The sequence below is a fragment of the Rhipicephalus microplus genome, chromosome 1 (genome assembly GCF_043290135.1).
Source record: "Rhipicephalus microplus isolate Deutch F79 chromosome 1, USDA_Rmic, whole genome shotgun sequence".
NCBI classification, from domain to species: Eukaryota; Metazoa; Arthropoda; class Arachnida; order Ixodida; family Ixodidae; genus Rhipicephalus; species Rhipicephalus microplus.
This window is the reverse complement of record NC_134700.1, coordinates 108,203,211-108,223,594: the sequence shown is the minus strand read 5'-3', so window position 1 is coordinate 108,223,594 and position 20,384 is coordinate 108,203,211. Positions and strand designations below refer to the sequence as shown.

The following is a 20,384-nucleotide window of genomic DNA, read 5'->3' as shown; positions in this document are numbered from 1 at the left end:
TTTCAAGCAGGCTTTGCATGCTTGGCTTGTGCCTACAGGTATTGCACAATTCAAGACGCAGCAGCGTATGATAGAACAGTAGAATCGAGAGCAACTATGTGCACGAGCTAAATAAGTATTTTAACATGAGCGGACAGTACGTGTTATTTGCCCCACACATGACCTCATTTAGAATGCCCATTGGGGAATGGGCTCATAGAAATGTCACTCAGCTGTGTATAGGAAACAAGTTAACTGAACCTAAGGGTATCTTTAGCTACTACAAATATGCCTTGTTGAGGTGCTGCACATTTTCTTCCAGAATATTGCTGTCTGAGACATCATGTGAAGAGCGTCTACCACATCAGCATTTATATGGCTTGCCAAGTAACGTTTGGCCGAACCTTCCTTTTTTTCACATTTCGTTTTGCAGTAGACATCCTAGAATGTAAGCGCTGCTGCAGTGTGTGTGACTCATTGTTATGAATTGATTCTGGAATGTTTAACCTCACACTTCTATTTTTTTTCTTGCAGCAATGAGATGCTTCACATATGCCTGCGGTGACGTTCTGCTGCGCTAGCCTGATGGAAACACCAGCTGCGAAACTTGAGTTCTTCAGAATTGGAGAAGTTGCCCTTCTCTCACCAATGATGACACAGGCTGCCCTATGCTAGAAATTCAAGATTGCTTTTCCACGGATGACGCAGAAAACCTTTGATGTATTATGGTGTTTGTTTAGTGCTGGCTGTGGTGTGGCGAAGTCTACTTTTACGTGTGGTCACACGTCGCCTCATAAAAAGAACAATAAAGCATTTATTTTCCTTTCAATATTGTCCACTTTTTGTGTTAGAAGCACCCAAGCAGTGCTCTTCCAAGGAGCTCTCGCCATGTGTTAAGCGTGTGACAAGCATACTCGAGATAAATACTCATTTCCCCAAGGAGTAACTGGAAGCATGTGCAGTTGGTTTTCAGAGAGTAACTGCGAACACGTGGGAGGAACGGTAAAGAGTAACTGTTGCTCTTAGAAGAGCAACTGGTGGGAGTAATGGTTGGTCGGCAGGGAGCAACTGGTGGGAGTAACTGTTGGTCTGCAGGGAGGAACTGGAGGGAGTAACTGTTCATCCCCCGAAGGAGGAACTGAAAGGAGAGCAACGGTTCCTCCCTCTGCAGTTACTCCTTTTAGGAGAGTAATGGGAGTGGCAATGCAATTGCTCCCTGAAAGGAGCAACCCCTATACCCCTGTTGCTCCGTTTTGGCTTAGAGTGTAGCAAGCGTTGGGCCACAGTGCCATGAATACAGTGAACTAGTATATACCATGAACTCGAGGTGGTTAAAGGTGAGAAATTGACCCGAAGCGGAAGCCGTAAGAAAGTGTGCGTGTGCCACCTGTTGTTTAGTCCTTGGAATGTCCGCTGGATGGCGGTGCTTCTCTATAGGGAATATTTGATGAAAAGATGCGAGATGGTGGTACTTGGAGTGTTGAATAAATGGACGAACGGACACACAGACAGATGAATGGATGGACGCATGAACGGACGCAGGGGCGGATGCATGGACGAACGCAGGAACGGACGCACGAACAGACGCACGCACGGACGGGCAGATGAACGCATGGACGGTCAAACAGATGTACGCATGGACGGACGGAAGCAAGAACGAATGGACGGATGAATGCTTCGCCCAACTCTCTATCATTCACTCCGTGGATATGCTGCCAATTTTTTTGTTATGAACATTTCGGCTTAAATATATGGCGTAAAATTGCTGGGAACAAGCTCAAATGGGTACCGGGTGCGAGCTCCCGCTTTTCACGTAGGATCAAGAATTCTTTTTCAGCAAGACATGATGGTAGTGTATTACGATGCCGCCATTCTCAAATTGAATGTCATAGGCTTTGCGTTTGGCAGTGAACGTTTTTTATCTTTGTGATGCAAAGCCTAATACCGTCTTCTGAATTACGCTGAATTTTTTCGGGGGTCTGTCACGGTCGACATTAATTGGTTCATACCGCAATAAAGACTAAATGATGGTATGTAATTCACTTGCTTTACAACGCCTGTTTCAAAAGCTTTACTATAGTAACATGGTCTCAAAGTGTTTTCATCGTCTGGTCACTCTCCCGGGTTAATTTGATGGAGGTTACGACAACCTCATTAGTGTGTGCTTTGATCATGCTCTCAAATTAAGTTGTACGATGAACGACGGTCCCTTCACCTATACTTATATTTATACTTTTTATGCGTAGGTAATATTTGAACGTGATAGCTTTAACGAGCTCATTTAACAGAAATTTTGGCGTTGGCGTCGCTGTCTGCGTCTCCGTTTGTGAGCGAGAAAACATCATCTTGTCCGTGACAAAAAGAAATGAAGAGCCTGCCAACTAAGAAAAAAAACAAAACTTCAATACAAGTAAGAATCCAGCTCAGGCTCGCCATGTGGCAATCAAGAGTTATACCACGGAGGCACGCGAATGTTCGAAACTGATTCGGAAAAAAAATATTGAATTTCGTGTACTGGAAGGTCTCAATATTATTGTGCTCAGCCAAATAAGCGGAGTCTTATGTTTACACTTTGTTCATATAGTAGAAATAATTTCTTCAAGCAATATTAACTGGTAAAAGCGTAGAATCGCGCCTGGCTTCTAAACATGTGAAATGCGGCTCTCAAGGGTGTTAGAAAGGCCCAGTCATTACAGTGAGCTCAAACTTATTTTCAAGTGTTGCTTTACACTCGCGTAAAATGCCCCTTTGTTGATTCACAAAAGAAACACTTATGGCACTTCGAAACTGTAGTTGCAGTAGACATTCTACGATAGTTTAAAATGGCCAGTGTCGCACGCACAGTCGTTCGTTCCCTCACGGCACGGTTGTTGAGGCACATACCGAGACCGAAACTAGGCTAGTAGTAGAGACGGTGATTCGCACAGGGCCCGGTTAGGCTATTGCAGTGTACTCTTGAACGCAATGCTCAAGCGTCCCCAACTTTTGTAATTGTTGTGGTTGTAACTGTTGTCACAGAGTATACATAATAATTAACAGCGTCACCTCTGCCATATCATCCAACTGCTACCACATGTAATAATTGATTGATTGATTTGTGGGGTTTAACGTCCCAAAACCACCATATGATTATGAGAGACGCCGTAGTGGAGGGCTCCGGAAATTTCGACCACCTGGGGTTCTTTAACGTGCGCCCAAATCTGAGCACACGGGCCTACAACATTTCCGCCTCCATGGGAAATGCAGCCGCCACAGCTGGGATTCGATCCCGCGACCTGCGGGTCAGCAGCCGAGTACCTTAACCACTAGACCACCGTGGCGGGGCCACATGTAATAATAATAATAATAATATTAATAATAATAATAATAATAATAACAATAATAATAATAATAATAATAATAATAATAATAATAATAATAATAATAATAATAATAATAATAATAATAATAATAATAATAATAATAATAATAATATAATACATTATAATAAAAGAAGTATAATTAGAATTAAATTTTTATTTGCACTATAGTATGAATTTTCTCGGGTAACGTGCAAGGCTGGACAGCAAATTTGTTTATGATAGTTCGTCTGCTAGCACGTCACCACTGGGCGAAAAAAACGGAGGTTACTAGTATAACGTTTTACTGCTGCTTATAGCAGCTTTTATGTTGGCCTAAGCCACTGTGTAACTGTGTTTATGCAGAAAATGAATAATGAATAAACAAACAAATGAACGCACAAGTTGCGTGAAGTGGAGTCATCATTGCAGTCGACGCTGTGGAAGCCTGGCGCAAATCTAGTCCGCGTACCTCAATGCCGATAAATCTGCTCCTCCTCGCTACGGCTCATACATGACAAACGCGTTTTCCTACAAGAAACAACGCAGTTTCAAAAACAGTCTGAGAAGTGACGTGGGAATACCGCGCACCTTTCGTGGTAGTAGTCCCTTGCACGTCGCCGCCGCCGATCACAACACGCGCGCCCCACCTCACTGGAGCAAGATCGTACTGCAGCGCCACTATAGTTCTCCTGACCGCCCCGCGGCCCACCTCTCTGGTGGAGCTTTCAAACTGAGTTTCAAGCTAAGAATGAAAAAAAAAAACATGACAGATCCCACGTACAACGGGAATCGATGATATGCGAAGCACGAAAGAGAAGTGTTGATATGTCCCTTTAAAATCAGCACTACGTTACGAGGTGGAGGTAAATCATGTCGTACATGACTTCCCTGTCATAATTATCCTGTCTGAATGTGTCGTTTACCTTCGTTATCTATTCCCGTCCCGTGATACAAAATTTAGCATATGTGGAGCTAGCGAGACGGCTGTGAGCACACTATGAGCGTGATATGTTGTCATGTTCTTACATGACACGCGTGTCAGGATTATCATGCATTGGATCAGTCATACGTTTCGTCATTCGTTGTCGTCACGTAACACCAAAATCGGGGTATATGTGGAGCTAGCAAAACGGCCGCGAGCGCCTCATGAAGGGCCCAATATACTCAAATATAGCGTTGACGTGCGCGCACGCTAAGCACAGCGACGCTACGTTAGCAAAACGCGAGCACTCTATAGTCTAACGGCAGGCGCGACCAGCGTCCGTCGGCGCGGCCCGACGACAACCGGCGCGAAATGTGGCATGCTGCGTTTCGCGCCAATGCGTTACCCAGACAAACACTGCGTCTCCCTCTTTTCGTGACGGAGGGACACCGGACGCTCTGAAACGCGCATGTGTCAAAGCAACATAGCGCGGCTCGCGCCTGCGGGTATATGGCAGGACCGGCGCTGGCACGGCAACGCTGGCGTGACGCGACGAAATGAACGCCGGTGAGCACGCGCACCGCGTCACGTCGTAATTTACTGGCGCCTTGACAGTGGCATGTAGTCATGTTTTCCCATGACACGTATCTCATAATTATCATGTTTGCACAAGTCATCTTCATCATCTATTTGTGTCACGTGATACCAATTTTGGCATTTGTGAAGCTAGCTAAACAGCCGAGATTTCATCGTTGGTGTGGAATGTAGTTACAAGACACGCATGTCATGATTATCATGTTTGTACGTGTCATTTACCTATGTCGTCCGTTCGCGTCATGTGATCGAGTTTGGTACATGTGAAGCTAGCGAAACCGCCGTGAGCGCATAATGAGCGTAGCATGTAGTTATGTTGCTACATGACACGCAAATTATGCTTATCATGTTTGCGCCAGTATTATACCTTCGTCATCCATTCACGTTCCGTAATACCAAATTTGGTATAAGTGAATCTGGTGAAACGGCCGCCAGCACATCACGAGCGTGGCATGTAGTCTTGCTGTTACAAGACACGCATCTCATGATTATCTTGTTTGCACCAGTCACTATCCTCGTCATCCATTCACGTACTCAGTGGGCATTCAGTGGGCCTTGCAGCAGCAGCGGCAACAACATGCTCAGAAACCCGTTCCACTTTATACTTCAGGTGCAACCATCCTACTGGGCTGCATCGATACCAGCTGGTGCTGCGTTGGAGGGGGATCGTCTAGCGTGATGGTGCTGCGCAGTCTTCAGCCGTATATCGCCGCACGTGGAATGTTCCCTCGCGTCGACGCTTATGCTGATCCCATCGTCACTGCACTGACATATCGGCCGACGTCGGTGACATCATTCCACGTGACTGAGAGCGTCCCTATAAAAGCAGCGCCTGGACTATGCTTCGACAGTGGGCCTTGCAGCAGCAGCGGCAACAACATGCTCAGAAACCTGTTCCACTTTATACTTCAGGTGGCAACCATCCTACTGGGCTGCATCGATACCAGCTGGTGCTGCGTTGGAGGGGGATCGTCTAGCGTGATGGTGCTGCGCAGTCTTCAGCCGTACATCGCCGCACGTGGAATGTTCCCTCGCGTCGACGCTTATGCTGATCCCATCGTCACTGCACTGACATATCGGCCGACGTCGGTGACATCATTCCACGTGACTGAGAGCGTCCCTATAAAAGCAGCGCCTGGACTATGCTTCGACAGTGGGCCTTGCAGCAGCAGCGGCAACAACATGCTCAGAAACCTGTTCCACTTTATACTTCAGGTGGCAACCATCCTACTGGGCTGCATCGATACCAGCTGGTGCTGCGTTGGAGGGGGATCGTCTAGCGTGATGGTGCTGCGCAGTCTTCAGCCGTATATCGCCGCACGTGGAATGTTCCCTCACGTCGACGCTTATGCTGATCCCATCGTCACTGCACTGACATATCGGCCGACGTCGGTGACATCATTCCACGTGACTGAGAGCGTCCCTATAAAAGCAGCGCCTGGACTATGCTTCGACAGTGGGCCTTGCAGCAGCAGCGGCAACAACATGCTCAGAAACCTGTTCCACTTTATACTTCAGGTGGCAACCATCCTACTGGGCTGCATCGATACCAGCTGGTGCTGCGTTGGAGGGGGATCGTCTAGCGTGATGGTGCTGCGCAGTCTTCAGCCGTACATCGCCGCACGTGGAATGTTCCCTCGCGTCGACGCTTATGCTGATCCCTTCGTCACTGCACTGACATATCGGCCGACGTCGGTGACATCATTCCACGTGACTGAGAGCGTCCTTATAAAAGCAGCGCCTGGACTATGCTTCGACAGTGGGCCTTGCAGCAGCAGCGGCAACAACATGCTCAGAAACCCGTTCCACTTTATACTTCAGGTTGGTGTTTATCTCCCTGACGGGTGTTATCGTAGCGATGACCGCTTTTTGCTGTTGCTGCCTTGCCCACTGTGCCTGAAATGTTTTTTTGGTTGCGTGAGTGTTTTAACGAAAGATCTACTAGATTGCGGCGATATAGAATCAAATCCTGGCCCTACAGAAAAAGAAATGCTGAGCGATTTGTTAGCCGGCCAGGGTAAAATGCAGTCTTCGATTGATGCCACCACGGTATCCCGGGCAGACATTGAGCGAAAAATGTCTGCTCTGGCAGACCGAGTTGATGGCATAGAAAAACAGCTGTCGACAATGAACGCACTGTCAGGAACACTAAAAGAGCTTGAGGCTAATAATGTGAAATTGTCAAAGCAGCTTACAACACTTGAAGCAAAAATAGATGAGCTTGAAAACAGAGGACGCAGGAATAACCTGATAATATACGGTCTAACTGAGATACGCACCGAGACTACCGAAACACTCACAAAGGCCGTAAGTGACGAAGTTTTCCAACTCAAACTTGGCGTATCAGTCAATGGTATTGAGAGAATCCACAGACTAGGTCAAAAGGCTGAGAACAAAGTACGACCGGTTATAATAAAATTCCTGGATCATCGCGAAAAGGTGTCTATCCTGAAGGCAGCCTATAAATTAAAGAACAGTGACCTATCCATATCTGAAGACTTTTCTAGGCGAGTTAGAGATATCAGGAGGCAATTATGGCAAAAATTAACTACCGAAAGGGCCAAAGGCGCGAAAGTCAAGCTTTCGTACGACAAACTAATTCTTGATGGGGTAACGTATGGGTGGGACGACATTAAAAAATTCCGTTACCGCATTAAGAACAAAATTAGAAACTGACAAAGCATCCCACTTGACACCTCGCTTAAAATTCTGAATATTAATTGCCGAAGTGTTGTAAACAAGGCTGTTGAGTTAGAAGGGGTTCTGCTCTCACAGGATCCTGACATAGCTTTCCTAACTGAAACATGGTTAACAGATTCGATCTATGACAGCGAAGTGTTTCCACCGGGTTTCAGTGCATATAGAAAGGATCTCAGCTCGAAAGGAGGATGTGTATGTATTCTGTTTGAAAAGGGGTTAAAATTAATTAAAATGCCAGATGTGTCTAATGCCGAATGTATCTTTTGTAAGGTCAATCATGGTAACACTAGATATGTATTGGGTGCTTTATACAGATCCCCTGGTTCTTCAGTCAGTATTATCGATGAGCTAAAAAAATATATGGAAAATTATGTAAAGCCGGGTGACCGAATAATCTTGGCAGGTGACTTTAATCTGCCAGGTGTTGATTGGCCAACAATGACACACATTAGTCACTGCGATGCTTCCGCAGATACCATGATAGACATTGCCTTTCAACATGATTTATCACAGGTAGTTGAAAGTTACACAAGGATTCAAGGCAGCTCGAAATCAATTCTAGATCTTGTCTTTGTTTCTGGAAATATAACACATGATTGCGTTTGTGACATTGTCCCCGGTATTTCCGATCACCTTGCTGTAGTGCTAACCGTGTCAAATCTTTCTGTCTGTGAAAAACCCAAGGTGACTACTTTTTATAACTTTCGTAAAGCCGATGATGAGTCGATACTCGATATCCTTTCTTTTCATTTTGATGATTTTGTTGATATTGATGATAGTGTAAATGATCTTTGGATTAAGTTTACGGGCATTGTAAGCAAAAGCATGTGTAAACGTGTAAAACGTCCAGAACCTGTAAACGTGTAAAACGTCCAACCACGTGTAAAAATCTCAGAACCAAGAACCCGTGGATAACTAGGGAGACATTGAAATTGAGAAGGAAGGTAAAGCGATTAAAAAAGAAAAGTAAAACTTATTGTGCTGATTTCAGTTGTCAAGAAAGAATTGCAGAATTGACATCTCAAATTAAACTTAAGGTTATTTCGGATAAAAAGCATTACTTTGGTGAGTCCTTACCTAGCTTCATTACTTCATCACCAAAGAAGTTTTGGAGAACAATTTCTCCTAAGTCAAATGAATGCGAAATATTTGATGACAATGGCAGAGAGATAAGTGATCAGGAATCAATCGCGAACCTTTTTAATGAACACTTCAGATCTGTTTACACTGAAGACAATGGTACCTTGCCAACTTTTGATGTCTCCTTATCTCCCATCTCTGATGTTGTTATCTCGGAAAGGGGTATCTTAAACATGTTACTGAAACTAGACACGAAAAAAATCACCTGGCCCTGATTGCATACCCAATGACTTTTTAAAAAGGTATGCAGAATGGACATCAAAGTATTTGTACGTGCTGTTCTGTAAATCATTACTCGTTGGTGAACTACCGCATGATTGGATAACTGCCCGAATTAAACCATTACACAAAAAGGGAAACAAAAACCAGGTCGGTAACTATAGACCAATTTCATTAACTTCAACATGTTGCAAAATATTAGAACATATAACACACAATCATATCGTAGAGTTTCTCAACAAACACAATTTCTTAACTAGACATCAGCACGGATTTAGAAAAGGTTTTTCAACCTGCACTCAGCTAGTTGAAACCGTACATGACTTTGCGAAAAGTATTAACCACGGCAAACAATTAGATGCTATTTTTATGGACTTCGCCAAAGCCTTCGATAAGGTTTCCCGCAAAAAATTACTTTTTAAGTTAGAAAAAATACTTAAGAACAAAAAGTTAATGGGCTGGCTCTTTTTCTACCTAACTAAACGACAACAACTTGTTTCTTTTCGCGATTGCAACTCAAAATATGTAACGGTTGGTTCTGGCGTTCTCCAGGGCTCAGCTCTAGGGCCTCTACTGTTTCTTTTGTTCATTAATTATGTTGTAGAACAAATTCCTGTTAAAGTGAAACTTTACGCAGATGACTTTGTTTTGTACTCTGAGGTTCATAGCACATCCGACCAACTTCTGTTAAATCAGGCATTTCAAAAAGTAGCCTCCTGGTGCGAGGAATGACAGATGGTCATTAACTTTGATAAAACTGTTTTTATGCGAATTACACACATGAAAAAACCTTTGCATTTCAGATACAATGCTAACAACACCTTTTTGACTGAAGTCACTAATTATAAGTACTTGGGGCTTTACATATCGAATGATCTCTGCTGGAACAAACACATTACACATGTAACGGCCAATGCAACTTACAAACTGTTTTTTTTATGTCGTGCTCTCAAACTATTCACTCCTTCTGTCCGCCTTTTAGCGTACAAATCAATTGTTTTACCAATATTAGATTACGCCGCTATTATATGGGATCCTTTTACTAAGACTAACATTAACAAATTAGAAAAAGTGCAAAAAAGAGCAGTTCGTTTTGTCTACAATAATTTTTCGAGGACTTCTGTTACTGACCTATTAAGCAGAGCTCAACTTTCACCTTTATCATTAGGATACCGTAACTCAAGGCTCAAGTTTCTGTACCAACTAATTAACGGCCAATATCAAGTAGACGTAGCCGATATTTTTTCTTTTTCTTCTAGCTACTCTACCAGGCAGAGACATGACCTCACCATAACCCCTTTTCCCACACGCAATAATTGCTTTAAGTATTCATTTTTTCCTCGCACCATAGTCGAGTGGAACATACTAACTAATGCAATTCTTTCAGCACCCTCATTGGCATTGTTTTCCTCGGAATTAGAAAGTGCACTAACCAGTTGAATTGTTAAATAGCATTACATACCACTGTACATGCTTGTATAATTGTAGTCTCCTATTTTTTATTGTATGTTATTGCCAGTTGAAGTTTGTATTTGCCCTATACACATTGTATAACCTGTATATATTATATGTCATTGTACTTGCCATTTGTTCATGACTAACTTCATGTACCACCCTGCTAAAATCACCAAATGGTGATTGCAGTATCTGTAAATAAATAGTACTGTAATACCAAATTTTTATATATGACGCTAGCAAATAGGCCGCGAGCGCACAATCAGTATGGCATGTAGTCATGTTACATGACATGCATATCATAATTTTCATGTTAGTGTTTGTCGCTTCTGATCGCCATACAATTTGCCATACCATACAAGTTTTGCAACATGCCATGTGAACGGAACCACCACAAAAGCTGCAGGACCATGAAATGTAAATCATGACATTTGTGACATAAATATAATGATTTTCATGTTATGACTAGTCAAATATGTTCTTCATACAGTCATGTTATGCCATACTAAGTTTGTTATTGATACCATTATGGAAACGGCCAGGAGAGCTAAACGTCGTAGGCGGCTAATTATATAAAAAGATAGATGGATGGATAGATAGATAAATAGATAGATAGATAGATAAATAGTAAGATAGATAGATAGATACATGGGTCAATAGATAGATAAATAGATAGATAGATAGATAGTAAGATGGATAGATAGATAGATGGATAGATAGATAAATCGATAGATAGATAAATATATAGATAGATAGATATATAGATAGCTGGATAGATAGATAGATAGACTCAAAGTTGCCAAAGTTCGCTAAGAAATGCTTCGCATTTTAAAGAACATTTGTAATATACGCGTGCAACTGTGGCCGCTCATTACTATGACGTAACAGTCACGATGAACTAATGATAAATTCAGCTTGGCACCGTTCGCGACCAGAGGCGATGTGCGCCTGTACCGAGACCGTCGGGCGTCCATTCTGTTTTCTGTTGTGTGTTTTTCGTCAAGAAGAAACAATTTAATCCACTTGCCTTCACGATCATTGTCTTCGGCCGTCATTCGATGCTGGCTTTAAGGATTTTGCAGCGTTTAAGGTGCACCGAAGTGGCAGAGCTTCACAGCGTTTGGTCCCTTCAGCAGCGTGAAATAGCAACACGGCGTCTATTCTTTGTATCGCTAGGGTGACCACTATCGAGTTGTCGTCGTGGTCATTCGTGTGCAGTATGGTGAAGGTGAAGTCTGAATGTGCGCGTGTGTGTTCTGTGGAATGTGCGCGTCTGTGATTTACCACTAGCAAAAGGTGTGGCATCTGCGTTATCAAACGTGTGTGTTTGTGTGGGTTACTAGGGTGTCGCAACGTGAGATTCGCAAATTGCAAACAATCTTGCTGATTTTTTGCTATATGTGCTGTGTTCTGCACCCATAAGAGTGTGGTGTGAGAATAAAGTGAGGTGTGAGAATAAAGCAACCAAGAGGACTTGCCAGCGTCACATAGTATACGAAAGTAAACAAACCAAATAGGGAGAATGTGCATTGATCTATGCATTAAAAAGCGAACTGTGGTTATCGAGTGAGTGTGTGTGTGAATATTTAGGCGTGTGTAGATTGGCACAGCTGCGTCATTTTGACGGAATGTATTGTCACTGGTTCTTAATTACGTGCTGGATTGAAGTGTCCTTTGTGTAAGCGCTTGTCTCACGCTCTAAGTACGAACGGTTTGCACGAAAAACGCTGTGCGAGGTTCCACAAACCAAGAAATGACGCGAGCTACGTGATATCACTGCATCGATCGTTATCGACGCAGCGATCACGATTAATCACGATCAGTTACATCGATCGTGATCGTCATTGAAGCGACGCCGCTAAAGCTATCGTTGAGCGAAAAAAGTCAGACATTTTGTTTTATAAGACATTTATTCAACCTTAACAATATCATATTAGGAAGTCTTTTTGTATATATACTTTTATTTTGCCTGTATTGCATGCAGCTTTTACACATAGAGATAACCTGTTTATAATAAATTAGTCTGATGAAAGAAAAGACGGAAGCATTGCTCTCTCCTGTGAAAGCAAAGTCTGGCACCGACATTCACTCGCATTTCTTTGAGAGAGAAAACCCTCTTGCCAGCTCAAACACACCTTCGCAGAGACACAATAATTGAAGGTAGGGGACCCTGTTGTACTAAAATGGGGCCCAGAATTTACATAGTTGAGTATTCAAGGGCTGAAGAGTGATGGCAACACCATTAAGTGCAAGTTGTTGAAGCAATGAAAATAAAAACTTCACGTACAACTTTTAGTCGCCGCTACTTTAGCCGCGTACATCGCCTTGCTCATTATCTTAACAACAGCAGATGCAATGATCCCCACTGTTAATCCCAATGTCAGCTACGCGATTTTCTCAAAATGAAAGAAGTGGTCGAATGAAAAATTGTCGTTTACTTCAAACACTATAACAAGCACGGCGATTCAAAATGCACATTCAGCATTTTGTCAAGTCAAGTCAAGTCAAGTTTATTAAACAGTTCAGTTGAGTCCCCGCCGCGGTGGTCTAGTGGCTATGGTACTCGGCTGCTGACCCGCAGGTCGCGGGTTCGATTCCCGGCTGCGGCGGCTGCATTTCCGATGGAGGCGGAAATGTTGTAGGCCCGTGTGCTCAGATTTGGGCGCACGTTAAAGAACCCCAGGTGGTCGAAATTTCCGGAGCCCTCCACTACGGCGTCTCTCATAATCATATGGTGGTTTTGGGACGTTAAACCCCACAAATCAATCAGTTCAGTTGAGTTACATGGTTAGCGTTATTACAGCAGGAGGTCCCAAAGATTCAGAGAAACTGACAGGGGGACCTCCTATGACTACATGGATGGGGTAATTGCAAAAAATACAGCAATAATATATGGACTTCTGAGTAATAATGAGTAGTCTTGATTAACAATAAAGATACGATCAATACACAATATAATGGTAATACTCACTATTGAAAAATAACAAGAAAATAGGCAAAAGAAAGTGAAGACAAAAAAAAATATTTAGGCAGCACAAGAATTGAAATTCGCGAAGTCAATCTCAGATCGCTTCTCCATTCTTTGCTTTCATTCATAATGGCCATCGTTACAGAAGACAGAAAAAAAAACCTGGCGGCGAAAGTTACGTAAAAAATTGCAAACAACCTAATTAAATGTTATCATATCGCCTGTTTCATTTTATGAAACCGCAAAAAAATCAGTTTCTTATTTCAAGCAATGCGTTAAAAGCGGCATTATTTGTTTAGTACAACCTTAGGTACCGGGCAGAAACATCGCCTCCAAGAGATGTGCATTGCTTCTTTCTGAACTCTGAGATGAGCTCACAGGGGAGTCCGATTTAAACAACAGATATATTGTTTAACTGACGCCGAAGTCCGAGCCTTCTCACGTTTGTTTATCGAGCTTCGGATTCTGTATTTCAACACCAATTAAGTATTGTAAGCTAAGTATTGTATGCGGGAAAATTGTGGTCATTGTCTGGTAACTACTTCCTTTGTTGCGCGGAGGCATAAAACAGAGCAATGAGGCCTCGTGGCGGAGCCTATTGCCACGTCCCATTTACCAAGTTTTGTTAGCGTCTCAAAACACTACACAATTCTCAGCGCAAACCGCGCCTGCAGTTTTCGAGAAGCTTCCTGACTGTAGTAGATTATTTTGATAAGATTACGCCTACTCTGTGAAATGTACAGATTATTCTGGAACCTACGCCACCGCCAGCGATAACGCTAGAACATTCGACGGCAAAAGTATAAATGCCGACGCGCTTCGCCGCTTGTCAGTTGTTGATCGACGGCCGACGCTCTGTTCGCCGCTATCAGTCCAAGGCTGCTACTGTAATCGGACTTTCCGTTTACCGGGCACTGGTTCGTCCAAATAAAGAGTTAAATTCCAACACAAAGTCTCCTGTCTTCGGCCACGTCACGACCCCGTCACATCGGGTGGAGGTGCTGCTTTTTTGATGTTCCGCACGCCCCCTTCAAGCCGCGACACCAACCCAAGCGGCAAAGAAGACACGGACGCTAACCCTGAACAGCGAACAAGCTGCAGGCAGAGGGGACTACAATCAGAGTACGGGCCCCTTCCTGAAGCAGCCAGGCAGACCCGGATCCCGACATCAACTACTGCAACCATGACCGCCCCCGTGCAGCCTGCACCACTCCTGCACCGGCAACCCAAAGAGCCGCCAACTTTCCGCGGTTCGCCACTGGAAGACCCGGAAAGCTGGATCAAAAGGTTCGACCGCGTCGCCGCCTTCAATGACTGGACAGACGATGACAAGCTCCGGCATGTGTATTTCGCCTTAGAAGATGCTGCTCAGAGCTGGTTCGAGAATGAAGAGCGAAGCCCTACAACGTGGGACGTCTTTCGCACCAGGTTCCTCACTACTTTCGCAAGTGTGGTGCGCAAGGAGAAAGCCGCAGCTCTTCTCGAAACCCGCTTTCAGATGCCAAACGAAAACATGGCGCTATTCACGGAAGATATGATTAAACGTTTCTGCCACGCTGACTCCGACATGTCCGAGGAAAAGAAGGTATGTCTGCTCATGCGAGGAGTAAAGCAAGAACTCTTCACCGGGCTAATCAGAAGCCCGCCAAAGACGGTCACCGAATTCACTTCAGAAGCATCTAAGACGCTCGATATACGCACGTGGCAATATAACCGTAGCTTCTCGTCTACAAGCTACGCCGGCATTCGAGCGCTTGGAACCACTGACTTGCGTGAGACGATCCGAGCGATCGTGCAAGAAGAACTGCGAAAATTACTTTCTTCAGCACAGCCTCACGGGGAATCCATCGCGGACGTCGTACGCCAGGAGATCCAGCAATCGCTGGGCGTTTCTCAGCCTCAAGAGCCTCAGCTGCAAGCCATGAGCTATGCTGCAGCCCGCCGCCGCGCCCCTCCTCCACGCGCACGCCAAAACGCTGCCCCATCGCACTTCCGTCGCCAGACGTCACCGCTGCCACCTCAAGTGTTATTCAAGCGCCACCTCAAGCGCCACCTCAAGCGTCATTTCGCCTCGCTCAAGCGTCATTATTTCAGTTGGCGCTCCCAAATCACCTGACTTGGAAGGCGTAGTTGAAGGCAGTCAGCATCTGTTGGTCACCCGAAATATTTGCGTCGCAAATAACGAAGCAACGGTTATGCTCACAAGTTTAAGCAATGAGTACAAACATGTGAACAAAGGAACAACGGTCGCATACATCGAAGAAATTGTCGAAGCCACAAGTGCTTTCGCCCTGGCCGACTCTGCGGAACCTGCTCAGAGGAACCAAGCCCCTCTCATAGCTTTCGATGTCAATCCCAGACTTCTGAGCCATAAGCAAGAGCAGCTCAAGGTCCTGCTCCTGCAATACGAAGATTGATTTTCGTCGTCATCAAAAATTCGCAAACCCCAATCACGAAACATTGTATCATAACCGAAGAAAATGCCAGACCACTCCATCAGAGTCCGTACAGGGTTTCGACACGAGAACGCGAAGCCATGAAGAGACAAGTTGATGAAATGCCGCGGGATGACATTATCCAGCCGTCCAAGAGTCCATGGGCATCCCCCGTGGTGTTAGTGAAGAAAAAGGACGGGACCCTACGTTTCTGCGTCGATTATCGCCGCCTGAACAAAATCACAAGAAAGGACGTGTATCCTGTCCCGCGAATAGACGACGCACTTGATCGGCTCCATAACGCCAAGTGCGTTTCATCAATGGAACTCAAGACTGGCTGTTGGCAAATTGAAGTCGACGAAAGAGACCGAGAGAAGACGGCGTTTATAACACCGGACGGCCTCTTCGAGTATAAGGTGATGCCCTTCGGTCTTTGCTCAGCGCCTGCAACTTTTCAACGCGTTATAGATACAGTACTGGCAGGATTGAAGTGGCAGACCTGCCTTGTGTACTTGGACGACGTCGTCGTGTTTTCCACGAGTTTCGACGAGCATTTAATTCAAGCCATTAAGACATCCGGACTCACACTGAAGCCAAAAAAGTGCAGATTTGCGTACGAGGAGCTCTTGTTTCTGGGGCACGTTATTAGCAAGCCTGGAGCTCGTCCCGATCTACGGAAAACAGCCGCCATCGCCGACTTCCCGCCGCCCACTGATAAGAAGGCGGTGCACCGATTTCTGGGCCTGTGCGCCTATTACAGGCGGTTCGTGAAAAACTTCGCCCGCATAGCCGATTTTCTCACTAACCTTAACAAGGTCGACGTGGAGTTTAAGTGAGAAATGCCGCACGAACCCGCTTTCCAGGAGCTTAAACATCGCCTCCAGACGCCTCCGTTACTTGCCCATTTCGACAAATTCGCCGAGACCGAAATACACACTGACGCAAGCAGCGTAGGTCTCGGCGCTGTTCTTGTGCAGAGGGCTGACGGACTTGAAAGGGTTATTAGTTACGCCGGCCAACCGCTATCGAAAGCAGAAGCCAATTATTCCACAACAGAAAAGAAGTGCCTCGCCATCATCTGGGCTACGTCGAAATTTTGCCCCTACCTCTATGGCAGGCCCTTCAAAGTTGTAAGCAACCACCACGCCTTGTGTTGGCTAGCCACCTTGAAGGACCCTTCAGGTCGCCTCGCACGATGGAGCCTGAGACTTCAAGATTATGACATTGCTGTCATTTACAAGTCCAGCAAGAAACACTCCGACGTCGACTGTCTCTCTCGTGCGCTTGTCGACAAACCAAAACCCGATGACCCGGATGACGACTACTTCTGGGGAACGCTAACTACCGACGATTTCGCTGAAGGACAGTGGGCCGACCCGGAACATAAGTCCCTAATAGAATACCTCGAAGGCAGGACCGCCGAAGTCCCGAAGGTATTGAAGCGCGCACTTGCGTCGTTCTTCCTGCGAAACGGTCTTTTACAAAAGAAAAACTTTTCACCGCTTCGAGCTAGGTACCTCCTTGTGTTGCCTTCAGCTCTGCGACCAGAACTTCTGCAGGCCCTGCACGACGATCCGACGGCAGGGCACCTCGGTGTTTCTCGCACGCTCGCGAGGATACAAGGAAGGTACCACTGGCCACGTCTTACCCCCGACGTCACTTGTTATGTGAGGACATGCCGGGACTGTCAGTGACGCAAGACACTGCCGACAAGGCCAGCGGGACTTCTGCAGCGAATTGAACTACCTTGCCGACCTTTCCAGCAGATTGGTATGTACCTACTCGGGCCGTTCCCGACGTCGTCTTTCGGAAACAAGTGGATCGTGGTAGCTACCGACGACCTCACCCGCTATGCCGAGACAAAAGCCCTTCCCAAGGGCAGTGCATCCGAGGTAGCTAAGTTCTTCGTCAAAAATATTGTCCTTTGTCACTGCGCCCCGGAGGTCCTTATCACCGAAAGAGGAACAGCATTTACTGCCCACTTAACTCAAGCGATCTTGGCATACAGCCAGACAAACCACTGCCGGACGACAGCGTACCACCCACAGACCAACGGCCTCACCGAGCGACTTAACAAGACGATCGCCGACATGCTGGCAATGTACATCGATGTCGAACACAAGACGTGGGATGCCATTCTTCTGTATGTGACCTTCGCATACAACACGGCGGTGCAGGAGACCAGGCAGATATCTCCAAACAAATTGGTCTACGGAAGGAGCCTGGCAACTACGCTCGATGCCATGTTACCCAACGTCACCGACGAAGAAAACCTCGATGTGAGTGAGTACCTTCAACGCGCCGAAGAAGCCCGACTACTCGCGCGTCTCCGTATCAAGAATCAACAGACGACCGACAGCCGCCGTTACAATCTTCGACGACGCTTCGTGGAATACCAGCCCGGTGAACGTGTTCGGGTGTGGACGCCGATACGCTGATATGGACTAAGTGAAAAGCTTGTGCTACGGTACTTCGGACCGTACAGGGTGCTTCGACGTCTCAGCCCACTTGATTACGAGGTTGTCCCCAACGGCATCACGAACTCTCAAGGACGTCGATCGCGACCTGAAGTCGTCCATATCGCGCTCCTCAAGCCGTTTCATGCACGTTAACAAACTGAAACAGTGTTTTTTGTAATAATGTTGTATCGAAACTTATTCATTGTACTTTCTTGCGTTATTGTTGTACCTTCATCTTTAGTTAAAGCATCGGGACGATGCCTCTTCAGAGGGGGCAATGCCACGCTCCATTTAACATGTTTTGTTATCGTCCCAAAACACTGCACAATTCTCAGCGCAAACCGCGCCTGCAGTTTTCGAGAACTTTCTGGACTTAGTAGATCATTTCGAGGAGATCACGTCCACTCTGCGAACTGTACAGATTATTCCGGAACCTACGCCATCACCAGCGATAACGCTAGAACATTCGATGGCAAGAATGTATATGCCGACGCACTTCGCCGCTTGTCAGTAGTTGATCGACGGCTGACGCTCTGTTCGCCGCTATCAGTCCAAGACTGCTACTATAATCGGACTTTCCTTTTACCGGGCACAGGTTCGCCCAAATAAACAGTTAATTCCAACACAAAGTCTCTTGTCTTCGGTCACGTCACGACCCCGTGACACTATATTCATTCTTAGGTTGTCACCAACTACAGTAACTTTAGGCGAGACTGGCGTATAAGCCTGCGGTCGTCGGAGAAGGCGCGAGCAGAAAAATCTTTCCGACCAAGCTCCTAAAACAAATTAGCCTGAACCCGGCGTGTGCGCAATAACAGAAGACGTTGGTTTGCCCGAGCCCGGCCAGAGAGCCGGCCCATGTTCCGCTTATGGGGCTACCTGGAGCCCGTTAACACTTATAATCTAGACTATCGACGGCGCAGTTGTCTTAGCTCGTTCATCTTTCATGGGCTCTTCTGGAACCCTTCTAAACACTGTAGTGCCTTGCGTGTTCACTAGGGTGGCATCAATTTGTCTTTCACATTTACCAGTATTTCGACTGAATGAAAGAACTTAATATTCACTTTTTTTATAGGAGTCACAAGGTGTCAACTCCACTTCTGGGAAAAAAAAGATTTTTTGACACCGCCGAAACCACCTGTCAAGGCAACAGGTTTCCCAGGTTCACTTTCAGGATTCTTGAATTGTGAACGAGAGTACAAGAGCCTGTGTCCAAACGCAACAAACTACGTTGTTTACGACGGTGATTGTAAAGCTCATGGTTGGTTTCAGGACAAGCTCAAAGGTCTGCATTTTCCAAGTTAGGGAAAGTGTGATGTACTGCCGAACTCTTTTGTTGCTCCAGTTCATATTCAAATAAAAGTGTTGGTGACAACAACCATGACTAGTATAACCACTGGCTCCGCGATTTAGGCAGTTTTATTTATGAATGTCTTTACATGTCATACTGATTACAGGGCGTCTCAGAGGGAGCGTATTCACAGTAAGTAAGTTGTCCACTAAAAAAAATGAGCTTGTGGCCTTCGAGTCTGCCTGTAGCATACTAGTGCTCTAATACCTCCCTTACACAGCAAGTAGATTGTCATTTATAGCGAATTTCAATCGTTTCTTATACAATTTGTTTGTTGTCACATGAAGAAACTAATGCCATTGGATGAAAATGAGATCTTCTGTCGAATCAGTTCCAGAAACGCAATCACATTAGATTTTGACTGAATAATAGTCTTTACGCCAGCAATTATTCAAGGAGATTACTGTTCACTTACGTATACGTAACATTTATAATTTTTAAATATCTTCTTTTTTACTAGATGAAGTTATTACTGGTTTTATGACATAATAGAACGCGCGAAAGTTTGTAAAGAAAACTAGTCTGCACTACAGCGGCTGGAGGCCGACCGTGTTTCAGTTTTGCTCTGTTGTCACTGTTGCCTCTATCGCGAATGCTGATTTTTCAAATCGACGTGTTGTGGCCATCAAAGCGGTGACTACACTAAATCGCTGCCGCTGTTTATTTGCGATATCGGGAAGTCAGTCACGCGCCCCTGTTCAGCTGACTGTACTCACACCCGGTCTCACATATCATTGGCAATGATGGTTTTACAGCGAAAGCTGTTATGAGATCAAAAGTTGGGTCACGCGCCACCGTAGTTGTTTGCCGCCGCCACCACC

General features: G+C 45.3%; 1 protein-coding gene across 2 annotated transcripts in view; it reads left to right on the top strand.

The window, feature by feature from the left end:
• LOC142796415 (uncharacterized) overlaps window positions 1-19,605 on the top strand; it is a 157,212-nt gene extending 137,607 nt beyond the window's left edge. For both annotated transcript variants that reach the window (XM_075886951.1, XM_075886928.1), the window contains one exon: window positions 19,288-19,605. In XM_075886951.1, coding sequence (XP_075743066.1) covers window positions 19,288-19,402 — 115 coding nt within the window. In that variant the 3' untranslated portion in view covers window positions 19,403-19,605. The remainder of the gene's footprint in view (window positions 1-19,287) is intronic.
• Window positions 19,606-20,384: the final 779 nt, after the last annotated feature.